General features: G+C 38.9%; 1 protein-coding gene across 1 annotated transcript in view; it reads left to right on the top strand.

Annotated features, from left to right (window-relative positions):
• Positions 1-20,228: 20,228 nt before the first annotated feature.
• Fam117b (family with sequence similarity 117 member B) overlaps positions 20,229-24,587 on the top strand; it is a 91,122-nt gene continuing 86,763 nt past the window's right edge. Inside the window, exon 1 of the mRNA XM_076865566.2 lies at positions 20,229-21,021. Coding sequence (XP_076721681.2) covers positions 20,409-21,021 — 613 coding nt within the window. The 5' untranslated portion in view covers positions 20,229-20,408. The remainder of the gene's footprint in view (positions 21,022-24,587) is intronic.

Raw genomic sequence — 24,587 nt, 5'->3', positions numbered from 1 at the left:
TAAGTGGCTATGTGTCCAGAGAATTAAAAACAAAGATATTGCAAATTGGAAAATAAATGGAAACAGTCTGTACCATATTAGTTTGCTAGGCCTGCCATAACAGAGCAACACAAACTGTATGGTTTGACCCATTTTGTTCCATCATCCCAGATGTGGAACACCTATAGAAACTTAAGTTGAGCAACAAACATACCTCTCAAAGTAACTCTGAAATAATTATTGTGTTTTTGGAAGTCTGTTGTTTTTGAGAAATATAATAGCTGAATGATAAGAATGTTTGAAAATACACATACGTATTTCATATATGTATGCAACTATGTATAAAGGATTTATGAGGGCTAGGGTTGTGGCTCAGCAGTAGAGTGCTCGCCTAGCATGTATGAGGCCCTGGGTTCACTCCTCAGCACCACATAAAAATAAATAAATAAAATAAAGATATTGTGTCCAACTACAACTAAAAAATATTTTGTTTTTTAAAAAGGATACATGAGGCCTCTCTCCTTGACTTATATATTGTCATCTTCTCCCTGTATCCTCATGTGGTCTTCCGTCTGTAAATGTCTCTGTGCAAATTTCCTCCCAAGACATCAGTCCTATTGGATTAGAATGCACTAATGACCTCATTTTAACTTAATTCCTTCTTTAAAATCTTATCTCCAAATACAGTCACAGTCTGCAGTTTTGGGGATGAGCATACAATTCAGCCCATTAATGCAACCTCATTCAAGAATTGGGAAGCAAGTAAATTATGATGCATTCATACAAAGGTTCAATTATATATTTTATTTTATGTATGTATTTATATATATATATATTTTTTAGTTGTAGATGGACATAATACCTTTATTTTTTTTTAACGTGGCACTGAGGATCAAACCCAGAACCTTACACGTGAGAGGCAAGCATTCTACCACTGAGCTACAACCTCAGACCCTTATATATAAATTTTTGATACAGTTGTTCCCTGGTATCCATGGGGGACTGGTTCTAGGACCACCACATATACCAAAATTTATGAGTGCTTAAGACACTTGTTTAAAATGGTGTAATATTTACATATAACCTACACATATTCTGTGTATTTTAAATCATATCTAGATTATAATATGTGATAGAAAGTAAATGATATGTAAATAGTTGTCATATTGTATTATACATGTTCAGTATAGATACAATTTTTTTTTATATTGGGTATTAAAACTTAGAACACTTTACCACCAAGTTCCATCTCCAGCCCTTCTTATTTTTAATTTTGAGACAGGGTCTTGGTAAGTTCAAGGACAGCGACCCTGATTAGGAACAGAAAGCCATCAAAGAAGACATAGTAGGAATAGGAGGAAAATTAGGATTGTGCAGGAAATATTCTGCAAATAATAGAGTTTTAATAAAGAATGGATGGAGTACCTACAGAGCATGTGCAAGACCCCTGGTTTGACCTTCACTGTATAGAAAGAAAACAAAGAATGAAAGGACTACAGTGAGATAGGTCTCAAAGAGAGGAAGAAGGAACAGGTCAGTAGGCTGCAGACAATCTTTGAGAAGCTTGGTTGTTCAGAAAGTGAATTAGAAAAGGCTGAAAATAAATGTTAGTTGGCTGAGTGGAATTAAGAGGATGAAGGAAACTTTTCATGAATTTGTTAGTGACATGAAGGTAAATAATGAATTATGCTAGAAGAAAATCAACATTCAGAATTTGTGCTCAGATTAAAGTTTTTCCAGTTGATTTTCTTAATGATATGTTAACATTCCATCCTTTTGTTTTATATCATATTCTTTAGGTTGTGCTTCATAGGCCACTTCTTGTCTTCAGTTTTCCAAACAGGTGTTTCCATAGATATATGCATTTTCAGAGCAGAGTAATGGGCATGCCCTCCAGAGTCCTCCGATTTTGCTTTGATCCAGGATTAAATTTGAGGTAATGATTATTTACATCTATTGTTTACAGGAGTCTTGGTGAACAGCATAGATAGTGCAGCGTCTAACTGCACTTTTGTCAGAAAGTATGAACTAGGATACTTTTCTTCAGATGAGTTCTTGCAGTGACTTCTTAGCCCTTCACACTATAATAAGGGAGTTGGTGGGGATGTAAGAAGGGAAAAGAAATTGGGACATTGCAGAGGCCCCTCCTACCCAAACCCTCTTGAATCTTGTTTGATCTTTTGTCAGATAAGACATTAGATAAGACATTATCTGTGTATAAAGAAAGAGCCCCATAGCTATGTCTTTTCTCCAGGCTGACAGCTTCTTGAGAGTATAAACCATGTGTTCTTTGTCCTGAGTCTAGCACAGTGTCTGGCAACAAATATCTGTTCAAACAAATTCATAGTCAGCCATTTACTTGCTTACCACTATTATTTTAGAGATAGATACCTTTCTGTTACTAATATGGGATATGATAAAATTCTATTAGTGTCACAAGTCTTGAATACTGATCTAATGTTATTCTAAAATATTAGACATGAAAGAGACCTTAGAAATCATTAACATAGGATGGCTTCATTTTGTGAATGGGAAAACTGTAGCCTAGAGTTGTTAAATACTTTTCAAAGCTACTTAGTGGCAAACTAGTGCCAGGAGAATCCAGGTCCTCCTGACTCTTTTTGTTACTAAATACCTCTAAGCCATTAAGAAGTCTCCTTTTGCTGGGTGTGGTGGTGCAGGTCTGTAATCCCAGTGACTCAGAAGGTTGAGGCAGGAGAAGTATGCACTCAAGCCAGCCTGGACAATTTAGCAAGATCCTGACTTTTTTTTTTTTTTTTAAGTTGTTGATAGAACTTTTATTTTTATTTATTTATATGTGGTGCTGAGCAAGTGCTCTACCACTGAGCTACAACCCCAACCCCAAGATCCTGTCTTAAAATAAAAATTACAAAGGGCTGGGAATGTAATGCTTAGTGCTCAGTGGTAAAGCACCCTTAGGTTCAAACCCCTAGTACCAAAAAAAACAAAACAAAAAGGAGATTAAAGAAAGAATGAGGAGGAGGAGCCTGCTTCTGCCTTAATGTTATACTTCTTCTTTTCATTACTTCTCTTTCATCACATGCTTTTTTTCTCCTTACTTGGACATGAGATCAACATTCCAATCAGAGAACCTGGAACTTTTGAGAAAAACAAAGAGTTGTTGTGTTATGGGCCATCATGAAGGAGGTAGAGGCATCGGAACTTTATTTTTCTGAAGAGGTATTATGTTTATTGACTTTGACTGTGAGAGCCTCACCCAGATACAGGCATCTTTTCTGCTCAGTGGATGCACTAGAAATTCAGGAGACCTGAGCTCTTGTCTTGCCTCTGTCCTTCAGAAAGGTACTTTTCCTCTCTGGGCCTCATTTTCCCCATTTGTAAAAATGTAGAACTTGGACTTTGTGAGTTCTAAAATGCTTTTGGCCACAAAATCCTATGATTCTACCTTGCTAATTAAAAGGATTTAAAATTTTTTTTTTCCACCTTTAAAATACAAGCCACACCTAAACCCCATGGAATTTGATCATCCTTACCTTTTTGTGTGAATGTTGACAGGCCTTTTTGGCTCTGCTTGGTATAACTGGAATGATTTAGTTTTCATTTCAGTGGTTTCAATGACTATTTTCCATTTGTCATTCCACCGAACAAGTAATTGGCACAATGGCTAAAGGTGATCTATGACTCAGTTCCTTTGGGTCCCTTTTCAAGTGTTACTTTGAAATGTCTGGACCTCCTCTCCACTGTCACTCACTCATCCAGAGTTGCATGGTAACCACGGATCCAATCTTCTTTTGCTTTGTGTGAAACTGAGAGAGATCATAGGATCTCTTCATGATCAGGGATTCAGGGAGATGGCTGGAAGGTAGAACATGTTCTGAGTAGAGGGAGGGAAAGCTGCCAGGTTGTTAACTCTGCTATGGTAGATGACTAGGAGTTGCAACCTGACTCTTCTCTCCATGGTGGGGTTACTTACTGGCTTTGTACTGCCTCAGCAAAGTCCCTATACATATCCTGGCAGCCTGTCCTTTGCCTTATTCTGTTTTATGTGATTATACACCCAGGAATGGAAAACCAAGAGATCAGCTTTCTGGCTGCTATTGAAAGAATGCCTGTTTGTCGGAGGCAGAGACGTGCCTTATCTTGAAAATTACCCTGATGCAAAAGCTGCAGAACACATCATTATTTGTTACCTGGACTTAAAGAACGAAGGTCTAGTGTCACATTACTTGACCTTCAACAGGCCCTTCTCTCTTGGATTGACTGTTTCACACTATCAGTCTGTCACTCAGTAGCATTTCTGAAGCACTTGCCTTAAGCATGAAGGGAAGGTCAAAAAGAAAGAGAAACCGTGATCTCTGGCCTTGAGGACTAAAAATTGCTGTGAAAGAATTAAGAATGTATAGAAACACTAATTGCTATATAAACAAGTGTAAATTAACACATGCAGAGTATTTCCAACATGGATAGCTGTCAACTGACTCCACCCTGAGTGGAGTCAAAAGACGATTTTTTGGAAAAATAATCAATGCAAATTTAATTGAATACATGAGCATACTTAGAGAACCTAGGGACAATTGTTAAAAGATGAAATGATTAAAGAAAATTCCACTGTGTCATACTCTAGAAAAAAAAAGACGTTAAGAAAAGATCGCATGGTAAGCATGTAAAAAAGGCTTGGAGAGGGGCAGAAAGAGGCATTTAAATGGAAATCCGTAGAAATACACCTAACACCAATATAAGAAATCTGGGTCTGATAAAATTAGTGGCAGAGATCCATAAGAGGCTCTTGAACATGGAGGTGACATGTGAAATTGTCCGAGGAAGATTCATCTCCCTGCTGTGTGTGAACTAATATGGAAAAGTCAGTGGCAGAGTCCAGGTTAGAGGTGCAGCTGTGGAGATGGAGTGGAGATGGGCCTGTCAGCAGCACTCCTCCAAGGCTAGGCAATAGTAACAGTCAAGATTCACTGAGTGTTTACCATGTGCCAGTCAAAGGACTGAGAGCTTGTTATATGAATCAACAGGTTCAAACCTCAATAGAACAGTGTGAGAAGTTAAATCTTGCTCCAGATCATGCAGTTGTAAGGGAGGAACTGGCATTGAATACAGGTACTCTGGCTCCAAAGCCACTATGCTAGACTGCCTCCCTGAAGTCAAAGACCAAGGGAAACTACCTGAGTACAGGGGCTGAAGGCATGACCAATATGCCTAGATTCAGGCCCCTGGATTGCATCCTGTCTCTGGCATTTAGCATGTATTCTTGAATGATCCACTTAAAATTATATCCCTCCTTTTCCTCATTCATAATTATGGGGATTATAAATAATATTATATTATAACCCTTATAGGGTTGCTATAAGGTTTAAATGTGGTCTAGTGTGTATAGTGGTTGGCCAGTGCCTGACACACCGTGAGTGTTCACTAAATGCCAACTACCAATACACTCATTATTCTCATCCTGTCTTAGAACATCAAGCCCCGGCAGGCTAATACTGTAACTGCGAGACCATGGAGAAGGGGACGTTTGGGTTAAGATTATTTACCACCCCAAATTCTTCTGTTCTTGAGTTACAGAAGATTTGGGATGGGTAGAATTACAGTGAGGGAAAGATGAGAAGCTGGGGGTAGTTCCTAAGAGAAGAATGAAATAAAGAGCTTGAAGAAAAAATGTTAGAAGTGAAGGAACCTGAGACTTTGGTTAATGTAGAACCCCTTGGGTTGAGGGCAAGGAAGACTGGGACTGCCATTTTATTAATAATTTACATCTTGAGCATGAATTCAACTTCCCTTTTGGTTTCCTCTTTTTCATCCTCACTATTAATAGACTATGCACAGATTGAGAAGTAATCTATGTTGCAACACTTTCTTGGAACTGTATTACTTAAAATGGAGTCAGTAGAGACTTTGAAGGACTTTGCTTTAAAGAATACAAAAATACCAGTTGCATGATAAGTGGTTGTAATCATTCATAGGTCAGAGGGATGTTAATCCACTGACACTCTTCTCCTTAAGAGAGGTCTTCAAAAAGAGGTTTTTGTGCCTCATGTGAAATAACTACTTAGAAGCTGAGTCAAACAAAGATTCTTGTTTTCTAAATACCAAGTCTGGGCAGGCCTATGCTTTCAATACATCACAGGAGTCAACTAAGCTCTTTACTCCATGGGAGGGGCAAGTGGTTAAATTTTCACATGTTAATTTCCTAAATCATCCCACTTGGTGCCGTGGCTCAGTTACTTTTCTCAACTGACTGTGGACAGCATTAATAAGGATTAAGCTATATCCCACTGTGTGTAACTGGAGGTAATGCTCTTGTACTCTGCCCTTCTAATTCATTCTGTATTCTGGTGTGAATAAGTGATACTGAGAAAAGATAGTGCTAATCAAGTAACATTAGTATTCTGTTTCTGTTTGTTTACTAGAGGTTACTTTTTTTTTATTAGAAATTACTTTAAGAAAGCTGTGACCAAAGATAATATTGAACACATCTAGTTGCAGAAAATGAACATTTTTTGAAAAATGCCATTGCCACAGTATTACAGAATAAGGTTAAAAAGTTCATTCAAATGCATGAAAATTGGCAAGAATAATTATCCTGCTTATGCTAGCTTAAATTTTCAGACAATCAATATGCAGAAAATTTTTAAATTTTGTTTTAATATTTCTTAATGTATACTTCTTAGAAGTAATTTTCTTTTGAAAATAATTTTAAATGGAATTATTTTTGATAACTACTAATTAAAACATTTTTATTTAATATAATAAATATGCTAAGTAGTTACTTTTTATTGGTTCTTTTTAGTTATACATAGCTGTAGAATACATTTTGACATAATTATAAAAGCATGAAATTATAAAAACATGGACTGAATTGTTCAAATTCAGTTCCCAGTACCTCTTCTTCTCCTTCCCTCCTCCCACTCCTTGCTCCTTTCCCTCTGTTGTTCTTTCTGCCATTTACCCATAGTTATTGTTTAAATTAATTTCTTATGGAGGTTCACAATGGTGAGAATCACTGTGGTATATATGTACATAGAAAAGTTATGTCAGATTCATTCTACTGTCTTTTCTGTTTCTTTCTCCATCCCCCCCACCTCCCCTTTGTCTACTCCATTGAACTTCTGTCTCCCCACCCCTCTTTGTGGATTAACTTCTACATATCAGCGAAAACATCCCCCTTTGATTTACATTAGTGTTCTTTTTTTTTTTTAAATAACTTTGTTTTTGTATGTAGTGCTGAGGATTGAACCCAGTGCCTCACACGACCCCAGCCCCTACATTAGTGTTCTTATCATCATTTGCAAGTATTTATTGACAATGGTAGAGTATTTGTAAAGACCCCAATATCTGGTACATAATAGAAGCTCAAATATTGTTGCCTAAGAGCTAATGTTTGGACTACATATTTGACAACATGCAGCATTTAACTCTATGTCAGTAAAGCAAGACTCAACTATATCTACAGGGCAAAAGGACAAGAAGGAATGAATTAAGTGCAATATTGTTTGGACATTTTCTTTCTTCTGCTTCCTACTGTTAGGAATTCCCAGCTCTGGTTCAGTAGTCATGAAGTGATTGCTGTTACGCAGCAATGATTGGTGTCTGTGAGCTCATGATGAGTGGTTATTATAGAATTTAAAAGGGCAAGGCATATTTCATGGACCAGTCCTCAGCTACCTTCATCAAGCTGTCACCATAGAGACAGAAAACTTAAAGACTTCTTTACAATGATTTTGGAAGAGAAATGTCTATTTCTGGCTAAGTTTTGGCCTCTCTGGAATGGAGTTTATAAAGAAGTTCTTACTGTCTGCTATGTAGTAAGTAATTTAAGGAGAGAATATGGAGCAACCTTATGGGGTAAGATGATCAGCAATTAAAAAAAAAAAAAACCTACTTAAATAAGCATGATGCTAGATCCTACAGGTCATTTATGACCTGGATATAACTCAGGTATATAACTCAGGATATAACTCTAGAAGTTACTCATCTTCCTGCCCTATGACCTTCTTCTCTCTGGAGTATGATTGAGTAGGTTCTTTCTCTAACTATTCTCATAACCTGCAGGGCAAACACCACCTTGAGGTTGGATCTCCTATAAACAGTTAAGTCACAAACTCAGATATCAGTTACCAAAGATCATGTGGTTTAGGCAGCTGTTTTTAACTGATAATTCCTTCAGTTCTTATAGATAAATAAGACCAAGGACCTCTTTGTAGGTTTACATTTTTGCCTCTATAGCAATACCAATCATATAGCTTCTTCAGAGAATTTAATTTTGCTTTCTAGAAAAATTAGGAATTTAGTCTTTAAAATGGTCTATATTAGCATTAATTATGAAGCCAGGTAGGACCTATGAAAAAGTGCCGCAGTCTGGCTGGGCACAAAATAACCGAGCCACCACAAAAACTTGTAGATTCAAACAGCAAGTCTTTTTTTTTTTTTTTTTTTTTTATAGACTCTTGAAGATTTTATTTTTACCTAACAGGCTAAAAATTCTTATGACTTAAAATTTTATCTTACAGCAACACCATAAGTCTAATATCTCTTTTTTATATTATTTCTTTTTAATTATGCATGACATTAGAATTAATTTTGACATAATTATATAAGTATGAAATAGATTTTGTTGTAATTCAGTCTACCTCTCCTTCCCCTTCCTCTCCCCACCTCCTGCTCCTTTTATCATTTCCTTGTTTTTTTTGTATAGATTATCAAATATATACCTTGTGCAATATATTGTTTAATTTTATTTTTGTACTGCTCCATCAATAGAACTGTATCCTATATATTCTTTTTTTTTTTTTTTTTTTGGTCTAGGAATAGTTTTTTTTTTTTTTTTAATTAATTTTTATTGTAGGTTGTTCAAAACATTACATAGTTCTTGATATATCATATTTCACACTTTGATTCAAGTGGGATATGAACTCCCATTTTTACCCCATATACAGATTGCAGAATCACTTCAGTTGCACAACCATTGATTTACATATTGCCATCAATGGGTTATAGAAGACATCAAGGAGGAAATTAAAAAATTCTTAGAGATAAATGAAAACACAGACACAACATATCGGAATCTATGGGACACATTGAAAGCAGTTCTAAGAGGAAAATTTATTGCTTGGAGTTCATTCCTTAAAAAAAGAAAAAACCAACAAATAAATGATCTAATACTTCAACTCAAAATCCTAGAAAAAGAAGAGCAAAACAACAGCAAAAGAAGTAGAAGACAAGAAATAATTAAAATCAGAGCTGAAATTAATGAAATTGAAACGAAAGAAATAATTGAAAAAATTGACAAAACTAAAAGTTGGTTCTTTGAAAAAATAAATAAAATCGACAGACCCTTAGCCACGCTAACAAAGAGAAGAAGAGAGAGAACTCAAATTACCAGCATACGGGATGAAAAAGGCAAACAGCAAGTCTTTATTCCCGAACTCTCACCAACACTCTACTCTCACTTCCTGGGAACACACTGCCTCTACCAGGCTCTCGCGCCAGTTCTCTCAGAACCCCGCGAGAACTCAACGGGAACTCCAAAGAAGCGGGCGCCTGAGGCAGCAGGATATGCCCTAATCCCAGCAGGAGCCGCCCTATTCCCAGCAGGATCCACCCTAAACCCAGAGCCACCCTAATCCCTGAGCAGGGTCACCTTTCAAACCAAAATGCCATGCGTCATTTCTACTTGGCTATGGCTTTCAGCAGAAAAGTAGAATTTATTTCAGTCTGTTTTACCTCTTAGAACAATAATCCATAAGGAAAGTACTTCATTAAATTCTGCTGACATTTATAGCTTATAAAATGGGTGTGCTTGGTTCTTTTTAACCACATTAAACTTTTTTTCTGTGGATGATTCCAAAATTGCATTGCAATCTATCAAATTTTAAAATGTATACTTTTGTAAATCACATTTCACTTCAAGGAATTTCCTCCAGAAAAAATATTCCCTTAAATGAAAGTCCATGTTGACCTTGAAGCATTTGCCCTAATTCCTTCACTTGGCTGGAAGACTATTATTAAAGATATTGGCAGATTCTCTTCTGTAAAATTCAGCATCACAAAAAATAATATTTGAGGGTTCTACAATGAAACAGGTGTGTCTTTGTATGATTATTCCAAAGTGAAGCCCACCAGGGGACTAGGCTAGTGTGAGTACACACAGCTAACATTGAGGAGTGTCTCAATTATGAAAGCAGACACCAAAACAAAGGAATTTGGGGAAAACAGAAACAATACAGGAAGATAAATCATTTCCATGATAAATGAATAACAATGGGATGCTATAATGAAAAAGAATAACCAGGACAGGTACAGTGGTGCACACCTGTAATCCCAGTGACTTGGGATGCTGAGACAGGAGGATTGCAAGTTTGAGGCCAGCCTCAGCAACTTATTTAGGCCCTAAGCAACTTTACAAGGCCCTGTTTCAAAATAAAGAACAAGGACTGGGGGTGTGGTTCAATGGTAAAGCACTTCTGGGTTCAATCTCCAGTACCAGGAAAAAAAAAAAGAATAGACAAATACTATATGATTCCACTTATTTGCGGTACTTAGAGTAATCAAAGCCATAGCAACAGACAGTAGCGTGGTGGTTGCCAAGAGCTGGGCAGTGAAGGGGATGGGGATATTATTTCACTGGATATAAAGTTTTAGTTTTGCAAAATAAAGAGTTCCGGAGATGACTGCACAACAATATTAATGTATTCAATACCAATGAGCTGTAGATTTAAAATTGGTTCAGATAGTAAATTTATGTGTACTTTACCTTTTTAAAAATACTTTTTTAAAAGAGGAATAGCCGGTGAATAAAAGGAGCTTTTGGAAAATAAAAAATATGATTACTGAAATAAGAAATTCATAGAAGGTTAGGAGATGAAGACAAGGAAATTTCCCAGAAAGTATAAGATGATATATAGGGGTTAGAGTTGTAACTCAGTGGTAGAGCGCTTGCCTTGTATGTGTGAGGCACTGGGTTTGATTCCCAGCACCACATAGAATTAAGCAAATAAAATAAAGGTCCATCAACAACTAAAAAATATATTTTTTAAAAAAGATGATGTATAGATGTAAAATAGAGGACAAAGTTAGATTAATTAATCCAGGAATCCCAGTATTTCCTGGAAGATGGAGGGAGGAGGGCAGATGGAGAATGCACTGGGAAGAAGAAATAGAGTATATTGGGCTGGGGATGTGGCTCAAGTGGTAGCACGCTCGCCTGGCATGCGTGTGGCCTGGGTTCGATTCTCAGCACCACGTACAAACAAAGATGTTGTGTCCGCCAAAAAACTAAAAAAAAAATAAATAAATATCAAAAAAAAAAAAATTCTCTCTCTCTCTCCTCTCTCACTCTCTCTTAAAAAAAAAAAAATTAAAAAAAAAAAAAAAAGAAATAGAGTATATTGGTCTCTGATATAATCTGATCAGAGTCCCAGGAGCAAACCTAATTCACGCAATGTGGTTTGGATAAAGATATTTTTGTGAAGGTACTCCCTACAGAGCAATAAGCAATAAGTAAGGACTAAGGAACAAGCAAGAGTCATGGAGTTTCCAGAGACCAGCAATAACAGGAAGCTATTGCACTCCCAGGGCGGAAAGGGCAGGAGAGGTAGTATAAATGGACTCCAGGAAGAACCCAAGCCAAGGAGGAAAGATCTCCTAGTGAAAGATAGTCTAATACCCAGAGAGATGGCCCTGCAAGAGGGATAAAGAGGGGGCTGGGAATGTGGCTCAAGCGGTAGCGCACTTGTCTGGCATGCATGCGGCTCGGGGTTCGATCCTCAGCACCACATACAAACAAAGATGTTGTGTCTGCCGATAACTAAAAAATAAATATTAAAATTCTCTCTCTCTCTTTAAAAAAAAAAAGAGGGATAAAGAGGGACAAATGGCCCTACTAACCAAAAATTAGCTGGAAAGGTAGGGTGATGCACTCTGTAGTCCACAGGGACTACATTCTCAGGCCAGGGCAGGGCAGGGTCAGCATGTGACAGGCAATAAATTATCAAAGAATAATACAGTGTCACTTTCCCATCTGAAAAACATCTGGTGTCCATCCTAGGGAGTTAAAACAAAACAAACCAAGGCTAATATAATGCACAATGAAATGTCAGAAAACCATTAACAAAAGATCCTAAAAGCTTCCAGAAGAGATCATATATAAGGAATCAGAAATGTGAATGGCATTGGATTGGTCAATAACAACACTGGATGCTGAGTGACAATGGAGCAACGACTTTGAATTTCTAAGGAAACATTATTTTTGAGCCAAATCATCAGTCAAGTATACACATAGTGGGATAGGAAAAAGACTTTTGCAAACATTTACTGTCTCAAAAAATTTACCTTCCACACACCCTTGCTTGGGTAGCAATTACAAAACTAAGGAGTAACCAAGCAAATAAAAAAAGGAAAGTGATATATACAATCAATCAACAAATATATAAAAAATGTTTATCATCACTAGCAATTAGAGAAATGCAAATCAAAACTAAGATTTCATCTCACTCTTGTCAGAATGGCAGCTATTATGAATACAAACAACAATAAGTATTGGTGAGAATGTGGGAAAGAAAACACTCATACACTGCTGGTGGGACTGCAAATTGGTGCAGCCAATATGGAAAGCAGGATGGAGATTTCTTGGAGAACTGGGAATGGAACCATCATTTGACCCAGCTATCCCTCTCCTCAGTCTATACCCAAAGGACTTAAAAATAGCATACCACAGGGACACAGCCACATCAGTGTTTACAGCAGCACAATTCACAATAGCTAAACTGTGGAACCAACCTAGATGCCCTTCAGTAGATAAATGGATAAAAAAAGTGGCATATATACACAATCGAATATTACTCAGCAATAAAGGAGAATAAAATCATGACATTTGCAGGTAAATGAATGGAGTTGGAGAAGATAATACTAAGTGAAGTTAGCCAATCCCAAAAAAACAAATGCTGAATGGTTTCTCTGATATAAGAAGGCTGACTCATAGTGGGGTAGGGAGCAGGATCATGGGAGGGACAGATGAACTCTAGATAGGGCAGAGAGGTTGGAGAGGAAAGGAAGAGGTATGGGGTTAGAAATTATGATGGAATGTGAAGGACATTATTATCCAAAGTACATGTATGAAGACACAAATTGATGTGAATATACTTTGTATACAATCAGAGATATGAAAAACTGTGCTCTATATGTGTAAGAAGAATTGTAATGCATTCCAATTCTTCTCAAATAAATAAAAATAATAATAATAAAAAGGAAGGCCCTGGGTTGAGGGAACATGGAGTACATGCACAGTCAAGATGTGAAGGAAAATCCCAGGTTGGGAGCTGTGTAGAAGACCCAGAACTACCTAGTTACCTGGTTCAGACAGAGCAGGAGGAAAGAAGTCTCCATTAATATTCCTTTGAAGGTGGTGGTGGGGGGAACACACACAAAAAAACAAGTCATTCATCATTTTCAGAGAGGTTTAACAATTCTTTTGGGGGTTTGAGAATGGCAATGAAAGTAAAGCAAATAATTTACTTTTTAAAAATCAGCCTTCTAGGAGCTGGGGTTGTGGCTCTGGCAGACCACTTGCCTAGCATGTGTGAGGCACTGGGTTAGATTCTCAGCACTGCATATAAATAGATAAAATAAAGGTCCATTGACAAGTAAAAAAATATTTTTTAAAAAAATCAGCCTTCTATGGATGGGCTGGGGCTGTAGCTCAGAGGCAGAGCTGCTTGCCTAGCATATGTAGGGCACTGGGTTTGATCCTCAGCACCACATAAAAATAAGTAAATAAAATAAAGGCATGCTGTCCATTTACAATTACAAAAAAAAAAAGACTAAAAAATAGATAAATAAAAATAAAAATAAGCCTTTAAAATCCAGTGGAGCACACCTGGAATCCCAGTGATTCTAGAGGCTGAGAAGGAGGATTTCTTATAAATGGGGTATAGCTCAGCAAGACTAAACAATTTAGCAAGGCCCTAAGCAACTTATCAAGATCCTATCTCAAAATTAAAAATAAAAAGGGTTGGGGATGTAGCTTGGTGGTTAAACGCCCCTGGGTTCAATCCCCAGTAAAAAAAAAAAAAAAACAAAAAAAACAAAAACGAACAAACAACAACAAGAACAACAAATCAGCCTTCTAATAGTACTTGATTTTTAAGCTGTGTACATATAGCCTTTCCCCGACTTTGGTGCTGGGGATTGAACTCAGGGTCTCATGCATGCTAGGGAAGTCCTCTAACACTGAGCTATGCCCCCCGCCCACATATAGCTTTTATATAATATTTAAATGTAAAATGTTTACACAAGAATGAAAACATATTAAGTGTAAAAATATTAAACCACTGTGATAACAAAAGTGAAAATAACCTAAATATCCAACAGTAGGAGATTGTTTAAATTATAATACTGCCAAATGATAGAATACCATACCATGTGCGCCACCCCCCTGCCAACTATCCTCCTGTACTGGGGATTGAATATGTGGGTGCTCTACCACTGAGCTACATCCTCAACCCTTTTTATTTTATTTTGAGACAGGATCTAAGTAAGTTACTGTTGCTGGCCTTGAAATGCAAAAATGATGAAGTCAGAAAGGATATACACACACACCACACACACACACATATATCACTTTAGTAAAGACATGACATTTTTCAAGGAATAATTATGGACCTTAGTAGGTAAGAGAATGAGGACAAAGAAAGAAAAGTCAGGTCCAAGTCTGGCTTACTTTTTTGACAATAATATCTAGAGAAGAGAGATTGGAGACTGATGCTGTGTTATGATAAAAGGGAAAAAAACCCTTGGAGACATAGATTAAGATTTTTTAAATTATGTTTACTGATTTATGCAAAGAAATTCCACTTCATGCTTATCCCATAGATTTCATAAATATTAGGTTGCTTTACTTTTCTATTTTTTTTATCAGTTGTTTCAACAGTATGCTGATACAGGCAATGAGTGGGCCCAGATCTATTCAAAATAAACCATAGTACTTTAAATAAAATCTGAAACCCTTACCAGTGTCTAAAAGTCTCCGCATCATGTAGCCTCTACCTCTTCAGTCTCATCTCTGAACTACTCTCACTTTTGCTGACACTGGCCTTCCTTTGGCACGTTAAGCACATACTGTTTTCCTTTCTTGGGCTCTAACATAGCTTTTCTGTTTGGAATGTTCTTTCCATGATGGCTTATTCTTTCAGGTCTAATCTAAAATATCACCTCTTCAGAAAGGACTTCCTACCTACCTTAGCTAAATCTCTGTTGTTCTCTTTCATGGTACTGTATATTTTTTTTTTATAGAACTTTGCAGTTGTTAATTCATTCACATATGTGGTTATGTACACGTTCATGCACGTGTGTTTTTCCTTGCTCATCACCTCCAGCAGATTAAGTTCACCAGGACAAGGAGCTTATGGGTTTGTTCATCACTCTAGAGCCATCACAGTGCTCTGCACATAGAAGTTCATCAATGAGTTGTTGAATGAGCAAACAAGCTTGACACTGAGAATGAACCAAAGATGCTGAACAAATAATTGTGTTATGATGACCACAACTTTTAGACCCCAGTAAGGGTTTCAGATTTTATTCAAAGTACAATGGTTTATTTTGAATAGATCTGGGCCTACTCATTGCCTATATTAGCATATTGTCTCATTCAAATAAAACAACTGATACCAAAAACAGAAAAGTAAAGCAACCTAATATTTACTGAAATCTATGGGATGAGCATGAAGTGGAATTTCTTTACATCAGTCAAAAAACACGATTTAAGAAATCTTAATCTACGTCTCCATAGTGGTCATGGTGTTACTGTAAACTTAATTTTAGTGGAGAACAAGACAATCTAGTCTTCCATGATCTAAAAATGTATTAAATCAGGTGAGAAGAGTGAAGTGTTCCAGGCAGAGGAAGTAGAAGTTTAAAAGCCTCAGGATTGGAGTATGGGATATTTGGAGAAATGAAAGAATAGCAACATAGCTAGAGCCTTGAGAGGAAGAGGCAGAGGTGAGTGGGAAGTTATGGTAAGTCTCAGGCTATGGACTTTGTTTTAAAGGAAATGAAAAGGTTTAGGCAGTGAGTAAAGTTATTAGGTTAACGGGTGGGTTTCTTTTTTAAAAAATATTTTATTAGTTGTTGATGGACCTTTATTTATTTATAATGTGGTGCTGAGAATCTAATCCAGTGCTTCACACATGCTAGGAAAACGCTCCACCCAGGGCCTTTACATATGTTAGGCAAGTGTCCTATTATTCCCCACCCCAAGTTTGTGTTTTTAAATAAACAGAATAATATGTGGGGTATGGGTTATAGGTGGGGAATGGGATGCTTAGTGAAGTAGGGTAAGGTATATTGTAGCGATGATCTAGGAAAACTGGGTAGGTGAATGAATATATGAGAAGAGAGAGGTTCAGATAGAGGGGAGAGTTAGATCTGGAGAATAGTGTTAGATTCTAGGAAGTTGTATGATTAAGATACAGCAACTCACTGGCCTTACCATAAGGGTAGAGTGTAGGGTAGCGAAGATCTTCGAAAACTGGGTAGGTGAATGAATGTAAGAGTACAGGCCAGAGAAGAGAGAGGTCTAGATAGAGGGGACAGTTAGGTCTGGAGAATAGTGTTAGATTCTAGGAAGTCATATGATTAAGATACAGCAACTCACTGGCCTTACCATAAGAAACAGCAAGAGTCAAGATGACTTCCAGGGTGTTGATTTAGACCATAGAGTAGAAGGTTGTACCAGCACCAAGATAAAGAAAAACTGCACTGCAAGGGGAGCCAGCGGGAGGTGGATGAGTGGTGAGGATGATGATAAGGCTTGTGGTACATGCGAAATATATAAGAGAAGATACCAAGCAGACAGTTAATAGATGGCAGTGTGAGGGTCAGTGGAATTCTGGGCACAAATACAGTTATCAGTCTAGGGAATGAGTAAAGTGAGATGTGTATGTAGGATCCTAAGCTACCTCACTATTTCAAGATCAGTGAGAATGAGTCAGCAAGAGTGAGCTGGAGAGGTAAAGGGAATATGGGGAATGTGTGTGGGGCTACAGAAGGTCTTAATGACATGGTTTAAGATGAAAGTCTGAGTAAACTAGCAGTTAGATTTTAAGAAGAGTATCACTAAGCAATGTAAGTTCTGTTAACTCACCTGTTTTACTGGATATCATATATCAAAATTTCTAGGGAGAAAAAACACCTCTCCAAATCCTACCTTAAAAATGACTATCTAGGCCTAGTATTGTGGCTCAGTGGTAGAGCGCTTGCCTAGTACCCATGAGGCACTGGGTTAGATCCCCAGCACCCTGCCCCCCCCCACAAAAAATACTAAATAAAGGTATTGTGTTCATCTACAACTAAAAAAATTTTTTTAAAAAAGGGCTATTTTCATGTATTTTATCATCTAGTATTTTATATGCATAAACATTTTTGCATTGTTGCAACTACAATGGATACATAATTTTGATTTTTTTCCACTTTAAGTGAAAGGAATTTATGGCTTTATAATGATCATTTTAGTGACTGTATAATGTTCCATTCAATCACATTTTAGAGATCTTTATGAAAGGATATGTCTGATTCTATTAAAACTATAGGAAAATAAACTTTTGTCATATAAAATTCTTCCCTACAGCATGATCATTGTAAAGAGTTAAGTAAATACAGGAGCAAAATATTATTATTATTATTATTATTATTATTATTATCATTTCAGTTCTGGGGATTAAACCAAGGGGCCCAAAAGTGCTAGGCAAGAACTCTACTTCTGAGCTACACTCCCAGCCCCTCTTCTGAATTTTAAATACACACAAACCAATTTCTGTATGTTGCCTTTTGCCTACAACTTCATACAGTTACATTTCAACCTTGAAAAGATAATGGAAAATTTGAATTATATCCTAAGATGAGCAAGGTTAAACTAGAGGAAGACATGTTTATTTCATTGATCCTTGAAATACAAGGACTTTCTTCATAAACTAGTAACAAAGATCAATATGTCACCTTGATGCACACTGTTTGCTTTGACTCTTTCACAACAGATAATGCAGTCAAGGGCAAAAGTAAATGATGCGTTTATTCATTGCTATTAAACCTTAAAAACAAACTAAATTGTTCCAAGATATCCAAATTTCCAAGCAAATTCCTAAATTTTATTTATATTTTTATTTTTTAGCCTTCTTTACTGATTTCATGCTTTCAAAGCTTTTACATCCTCACAAATATCCTTTAGTACAAATTGGCTGAAATGATTAATACTTGCTTCAGCTGAAGTGTTCCTGCTTATTTGTTTAAAGATAACCCCTAAACTGATGAATGAACTGAACTGTCACATGATAAGAAAAAGGCACTTAGGATTTGAGTTTCTGTGGGAAAGGGTGAACCGATTCCACCAGATCTCATGACTGAGTCAAGGACAGTTTTACTCTTTGATCTAATAAACTTCTCTTTTAGAAACCAGTTATTTAGCTCAGAGAAGCTAAAAGCCTCTTCTTGCCACCAACAGTCTCTAGTTTGGTGATATTCAGAGTAAATGAACAGAGAGCCTAGGATACTAGAGCTGCTTGATTCCTTTTGGCTTAACTCAATTACATAAGTATAAAGCTCCTACTTTGTGCAAGACAAAGTACCATGTACAGTATCTATAACATTCTTACTTAAAGACATGTCTCTTCTCCTTCTCATTAAGATCAGACTTAGTACTGTATATGGGTCTTGTTGGCAGTTTCCTGTGTTCCTCTTTAGTGAGCAACTATTTTGGTCTTCACTCCAGGTTGTTGAGAATATGTAGTAATGCCAGGTCTATCCAGAGTACCAGCCAACTTAAGGCAGGTTCCTGGGCTATGGACTGGGTTTCTTTTTGTGTTGCAGGGAGAGAGGAGGAGAAAGGGGAATGGATGGTAAGGAGAATTATGAGCCTCTGAATCATTTGAGATCCTAGAAATGTTGACTAGCTTTTATACACCATGTTCTCATTGAACGCTTGGTTAATTATCAGAAGTGTATGAAGGAGACTATATCATTCAACTGCATTTTACAGATAAGGAAACTGGCTGGTGACCACGGTCAGAGTAAATGCTGGATCTGGGATCCAAATCTCTTCTCTAGGTCTTCAAAGGCTTTCTGCTACAGTGTATAGGGACCCAGTTGGTGTATAGGTCTATAGCCAATCATACAGTACCTATCACCTCCACATTTTTACAGGACAAAATTTATCTAGAATGTCGATCTAATAAAGAAGCAAAGAGAAAAGAAGTCATGAACATGCCTGTGAAGGGTGTGGGTCTACCTTTTTCCTTTTTTGTCTTGATGAGGAGCCCCTTAGGTCATTTTAGAACAGGTTTCAATGCCTACCATCTGGATTCTGTACCCATATCACAAAGACTTGTTTCCTTCACTCAACTAAAATATGAATGGCTGTCCTAGTTCTGTCTCAAATAATAGTTGTGAAGGTCAAATAAGGCACTAAACTGTAGCAGACATCCTTCCAAGATATTGGGAAATATGAAGTAGCTACTTAAATTCCTGATTACTTGAGTTACTTGAGGAAGCAATAGTATTTGGTAACTGAACTTAATTGATACTATCTAAAAACACATTCTAACCAGCAAATTTAATCCAAGATTTGGCCCTTTGAAGAGTTTTTAGAAGACAAGGAAAAAAAAAAAAAGAGTAGGGTATAAAATGCCAGTAAGAAAATTAAATTTCTTACTCTTTTGAGCCCTACCCCATAGATGAAATAAGGACAGAACAAAAAGATTTAGAAAAAAAGCCAGAGAGAGACACGCGTACGTGTTAATACACAGTACATAGTACTGTGGTAAGGAAATAAGTTTTGGGGTAAAGGCTTCAGACTGTCCCTGGGGACCGCTCCGGTTCTGGGCAGTCCCTTTGGCAATACTCCAGAGTCTTGAGTCCCAGGGCTCCCCCCAGCGGTAAGGGAGAGACGCGTATGATGAGGCGCGCACTTACGCGTACATTCACAAGTACACACACACACACACACACGCACGCACGCACACACACGTACGCACATAGGAGGCCTGCGTCCTCCGCTCCCACTAGCCCCGGGGGGCGGGTCTCTTTCTCTTTAAAGAGCAGACCGTCTTTGCACAAACCCAGGCTCTCTAAGGCCCCGGGGGCCCGGGACCAGAGCCGCTCGCAGCCAATGGGCGCGGTGGAGCGGCTCGAGCGCGGCTGACGCTGCACCAATGGGCGCCCGCGGGGGGCGGGGGCAGCAGAGGAGACACTATTGTTGATGAGGAGCAGCGACGGCGGCGGCGGCTGCACCACCTCGTTACTGCCGGCCGCGGCCCAGTCTCCCCCCCGCGCCCCGGAGTCCGGCTTCGTCACTTGGTCGCGGGGACCTTCCCTCTGGCCCCAAGAATCCTCCCCCTGCAACCCAACAAGAGAAAACCCCCCTCGTCTAGCCCAGTCACCGGGGAGGGGGGACCATGTCCCAGCGGGTGAGGCGCAATGGGTCCCCCACGCCGGCGGGTGCCCTCGGGAGTGGTGCAGTCGCCACGGCCGGGGGACCTGGGAGCCGCCTGCAACCCATGAGGGCGACGGTTCCATTCCAACTGAAGCAGCAGCAGCAACATGGCAGCCCCACGCGGAGCATCGGCGGCGGCGGCGGCGGCGGCAACAACAACGGCGGCTGCTGCGGTGGCGCCTCAGGCTCCTCAGGCGGCGGCGGCGGCGGCGGCGGGGGCCCGCGCACCGCCTCCCGCAGCACGAGCCCCACGCGCGGCAGCGGGAGCGCGGCCGCGCGCACCAGCCCCACGGTGGCCACGCAGACGGGCGCGTCCGCGACGTCCACGCGGGGCACCAGTCCCACGCGCGGCGCCGCGCCTGGGGCTCGTGGAAGCCCCCCAAGACCGCAGCCCCCGCCGCCGCCTCCGCTGCTGGGTACCGTGTCGTCGCCTAGCTCGTCGCCCACCCACCTGTGGACGGGCGAGGTGAGCGCGGCTCCACCCCCAACCCGCGTCCGGCACCGGAGGAGGTCCCCGGAGCAGAGCCGCCCCTCCCCGGAGAAGAGGAGCCCGAGCGCCCCGGTTTGCAAAGCGGGTACGTATCGGAGCCTGGAGGCGAAGGCAGGAAAGGGTTCAGGGGCTCCGCGCCTGGACTGCGGTGCTACAGCGGAGCCCGGGGCGGGGGCGGGGTGGGTGACCCCACTCCGGGAGTTCGGTCTCGCCTTTGCCGGGTGCGGGGTGCCCAAGCCGCCGCCCTTACCAGCCTCATTCATCCCTCCTCCGGTCCAGCGCGGGTCCCGGGCGGTGGAGGTGGCAGCTGCTAACCTTGTATGTGTTAATGATAAACCTGGGTTTCTCTTTTCCGCTGGTTACTGCTTATCCTCCCTTGAGGGTGAGGCTAGAAATGGTTTGTCACTTTGTTTAATGACGTGATTAACGCTAGCATAGAGAATGTATGCTGCTAAGTATTTCTGTTGAACAAAACAGTTTCAGATCAGGAAATTGCAGTCATTTGAACAATGGTCGATGGATCACTGAAGAGCCGTGAGGCTGGAAGCGTTTTTTGCATTTCGTAACACTTGATAAATGGATAGCAAGAAGTGACAAGCAGGATTCTTTTGGAAGGCTTATGGATTTTGTCTTGAGGATCTGGGTGTATTTCTGATACGTTGATTTTGCGTTTTGGATTTACAAAACAAAATTCATCGTTTCTCTCCCTTCTGTTATTGTTTGGTGGACCTAAAATTTGTTGTTCTTACATATCTGACAGCTTTCTTGGGAAATGTCCTGAGTGAAGCTGTTCGTTTCCAAGTAGTCATTCAAAAAGAGTAGTTCAAGAGAAAAGCAAAGTGTGGAAAGTGGAAAGGAATAAAATCATTGGCTGCCTTTCCATCAGAACCTAGTGAAAAAAGACACGGTGGTTTTTAGTTATGCAGTAATACATGTGCCAACATATACCTTTGTCTTTATCTGTTTGGGGGAATTTCTGTAGAATCTTATAGGAAGAATGTTTGGGAATTTCAGGAGACTTAGTACAGTACTTTCTAACCAAGTGTCAGATGAAGTGGTTTCAGAAGTGGAAAGAGTAGGATGAATCTGTTTTATAAAAGGTTTTAGATAATAGTTTTTGGGGAGAATTGCTCTAGAAAATGATCAACAATAGAAACAGCCCTTTTTAAACCTTTTGAGAATGCAAATTGCTTTTACAAAACTTTGATTGTTGAATGAGAGTACTAGGATTTTCTGCCTCTCCCTTCTTATTGAACTCCTACTGAGTGATTTTCATACAGATTCTCATTTTATCCTTCACCATAGCCTTTGGATAGGTTAAGTAACAAGTGGCAGAGTTGGTATTTGAACTCTGGTTGGTTGTATTTCAAAGACCAAGTCTTCAGATTTTATTAAGGAAGTAGTTTCATGAAACCTGAGGAAATATATGGCACACTGAATTACATATACTTAGTTTTGTGGCAGTTCTTATCTGGTGAACAGGATTGCTTCAGTTTGCCTTTGGCCTTCTGGAGCCAGAATAGCGCATCAGGTGGAAGGGAAAGGGCTACTTAAGGAGGCAATAAGGTGGAGAAAGGACCTGGAGCCCCCAGTCTGGTAACAGAATCTGGATATCCTGTCAGCTATTTGATACTCAAAGCAGAGAAGCAGCCTTAGGAGATGTGGGTTAAATTCAATATTGGTGAAGGTGGAGGAAGGTGCTTCTTTTTATCTGGTTTCTGGGAGGCTGTTTCCTGGGATCTCAGGCTCCTAGTGTGTCCATTCCATTTTGCATGTTTTCCAAAGCTTCATTCCCCCAGATGTGTCATTCTATAGAATATTTATGATGTAAAATTAATTATCATGATTAACCCTCCCCCCATGAAAACGTACTCTCCTGGTGTGGCACTCTAAACCAAGTGTAAGGGATATTGCTTGTTATTAAGTCTTACTCAAATGTGAATGTCTGATAGTTTCTTTCCTGGAATGTATTTTTGTTTCACCCTAAGGATCATCTGTGCGGAGTGGGAAACATTTTTCCAGATTTTAATTCTTAGCACATGCTATGATTAAATAATTTGCTGTTTTGTATGACTAACTCTGGAAGAGTCTTTAGTAACTGGAGTCTTTTTGATTAAAGGGCAGTTATCAATTTGCAAGCTGAATGGAATGTGAAAGTCCTTACTTTAGAAGGAAAGGGTCTATTTCATATAGTTCTTTAAACCTCATGTGACTCAACTTCCAGTCAACCTGCTGGCTTCTAGGTGTCTTATTAGATGAGCTGGATGTCATAATTTTTGTTAGGGCTCCCTGAGTCCCTAAGTTGAAGGTCTTACTATGTGTATGTACCTTGTTGCCTCATTCTTCTGGGGTTTGAGCTAATCATTCTCTAATCTAGAACTTCCTTCTCTTTGCTATGATAAGGTAATCTAAGCATCCACCCCTGACATATATTTTAAACATTCCATTGTCAGTGCTTGACTTCTCCATTGCAAAGTGGTTTGTCATTAGGAACCCAGATATGCTTAGTGAAGGTAACTAGGCAGCAGCGTTAACTGTGGTTTGTTTTATGCCTTCCCTTCTTTTGCCTGACTTAGTCTTATTCAAATTTCAAATTCATATTTTTAAAATAAAGAGGTGGCATAACAGGAGAGTAGGCTTTAGGTGAACAGTCTGGGTTTAATACTGTGTTCTATCACTTACAAGTCAAGTGATATAGGGAAGTTAAGAACTTTGTAACCCTAAACATTCTTAACTGTAAAATTGGTGATGATATCTATTTCACATGATGCTAGGGATAAATGAAAGAAAAACAGCATAGTAGCTCAGAAGTTTTTGTGTATCATATTTGTTTTGCTTTTATTTTTAGTGGCTGTAACAAATTGCCAATATAGCCTCAGTTTTCATAGTTGTATGAATTTTTTTTTTAGTTTTTTTTTTTTAGAATTTTTTAATATTTATTTTTTAGTTTTTGGCAGACACAACATCTTTGTTTGTATGTGGTGCTGAGGATCGAACCCAGGCCGCACGCATGCCAGGCGAGCGCACTACCGCTTGAGCCACATCCCCAGCCCAATTTTTTTAGTTTTTTTGATATAATGCCTATGTGGGATACAGTGTGATGTTTTAATATATGTATACATTGTGGAATGATCAGATTAGGCTAATTAATTCATCTGTCACCTCAAATACTTAGGGTTATTTGTGGTGAGAACATTTAAAATCCATTCTTTTATATTTGTGTATTTTAAAATACATAATCCAGTAGACTCAAATTGAAAATCTGCCTATAATTTTTGACTCCTCCAAAACTTGACTGAAAGCCTGTAGTTGACTGGAAATTTCATTTAAAACATAGTGAATTAACACATTTTGTGTGTTATATTTATTTATATGGTGAAAAATACATGAGAACCTCAAGATATTACTTTTTACTGCTCCCTGCAATTTACCAAAAGTTGAACTGCTCAGGTGTAGAGGATCAGTGTCAGAGTGTGTTTACTCAAAACACTTGAGCTCACCGAAATAGTAACAGGATGTAGCTATGAAATTATTACAGTAGTACAGTAATACTAAATTTAATTTCATGCAGTTATGATTTAATACTGCATCCTCACCTTTGTTTACATTTCTCTTCACTGAGAATGGGGCCATATTTACTCTGTATTTGTG

This window comes from Callospermophilus lateralis, chromosome 9 (assembly GCF_048772815.1).
Source record: "Callospermophilus lateralis isolate mCalLat2 chromosome 9, mCalLat2.hap1, whole genome shotgun sequence".
NCBI classification, from domain to species: Eukaryota; Metazoa; Chordata; class Mammalia; order Rodentia; family Sciuridae; genus Callospermophilus; species Callospermophilus lateralis.
Note: the sequence above shows the minus strand (reverse complement) of the source record. Positions and strands in the feature narration are given on the sequence as shown.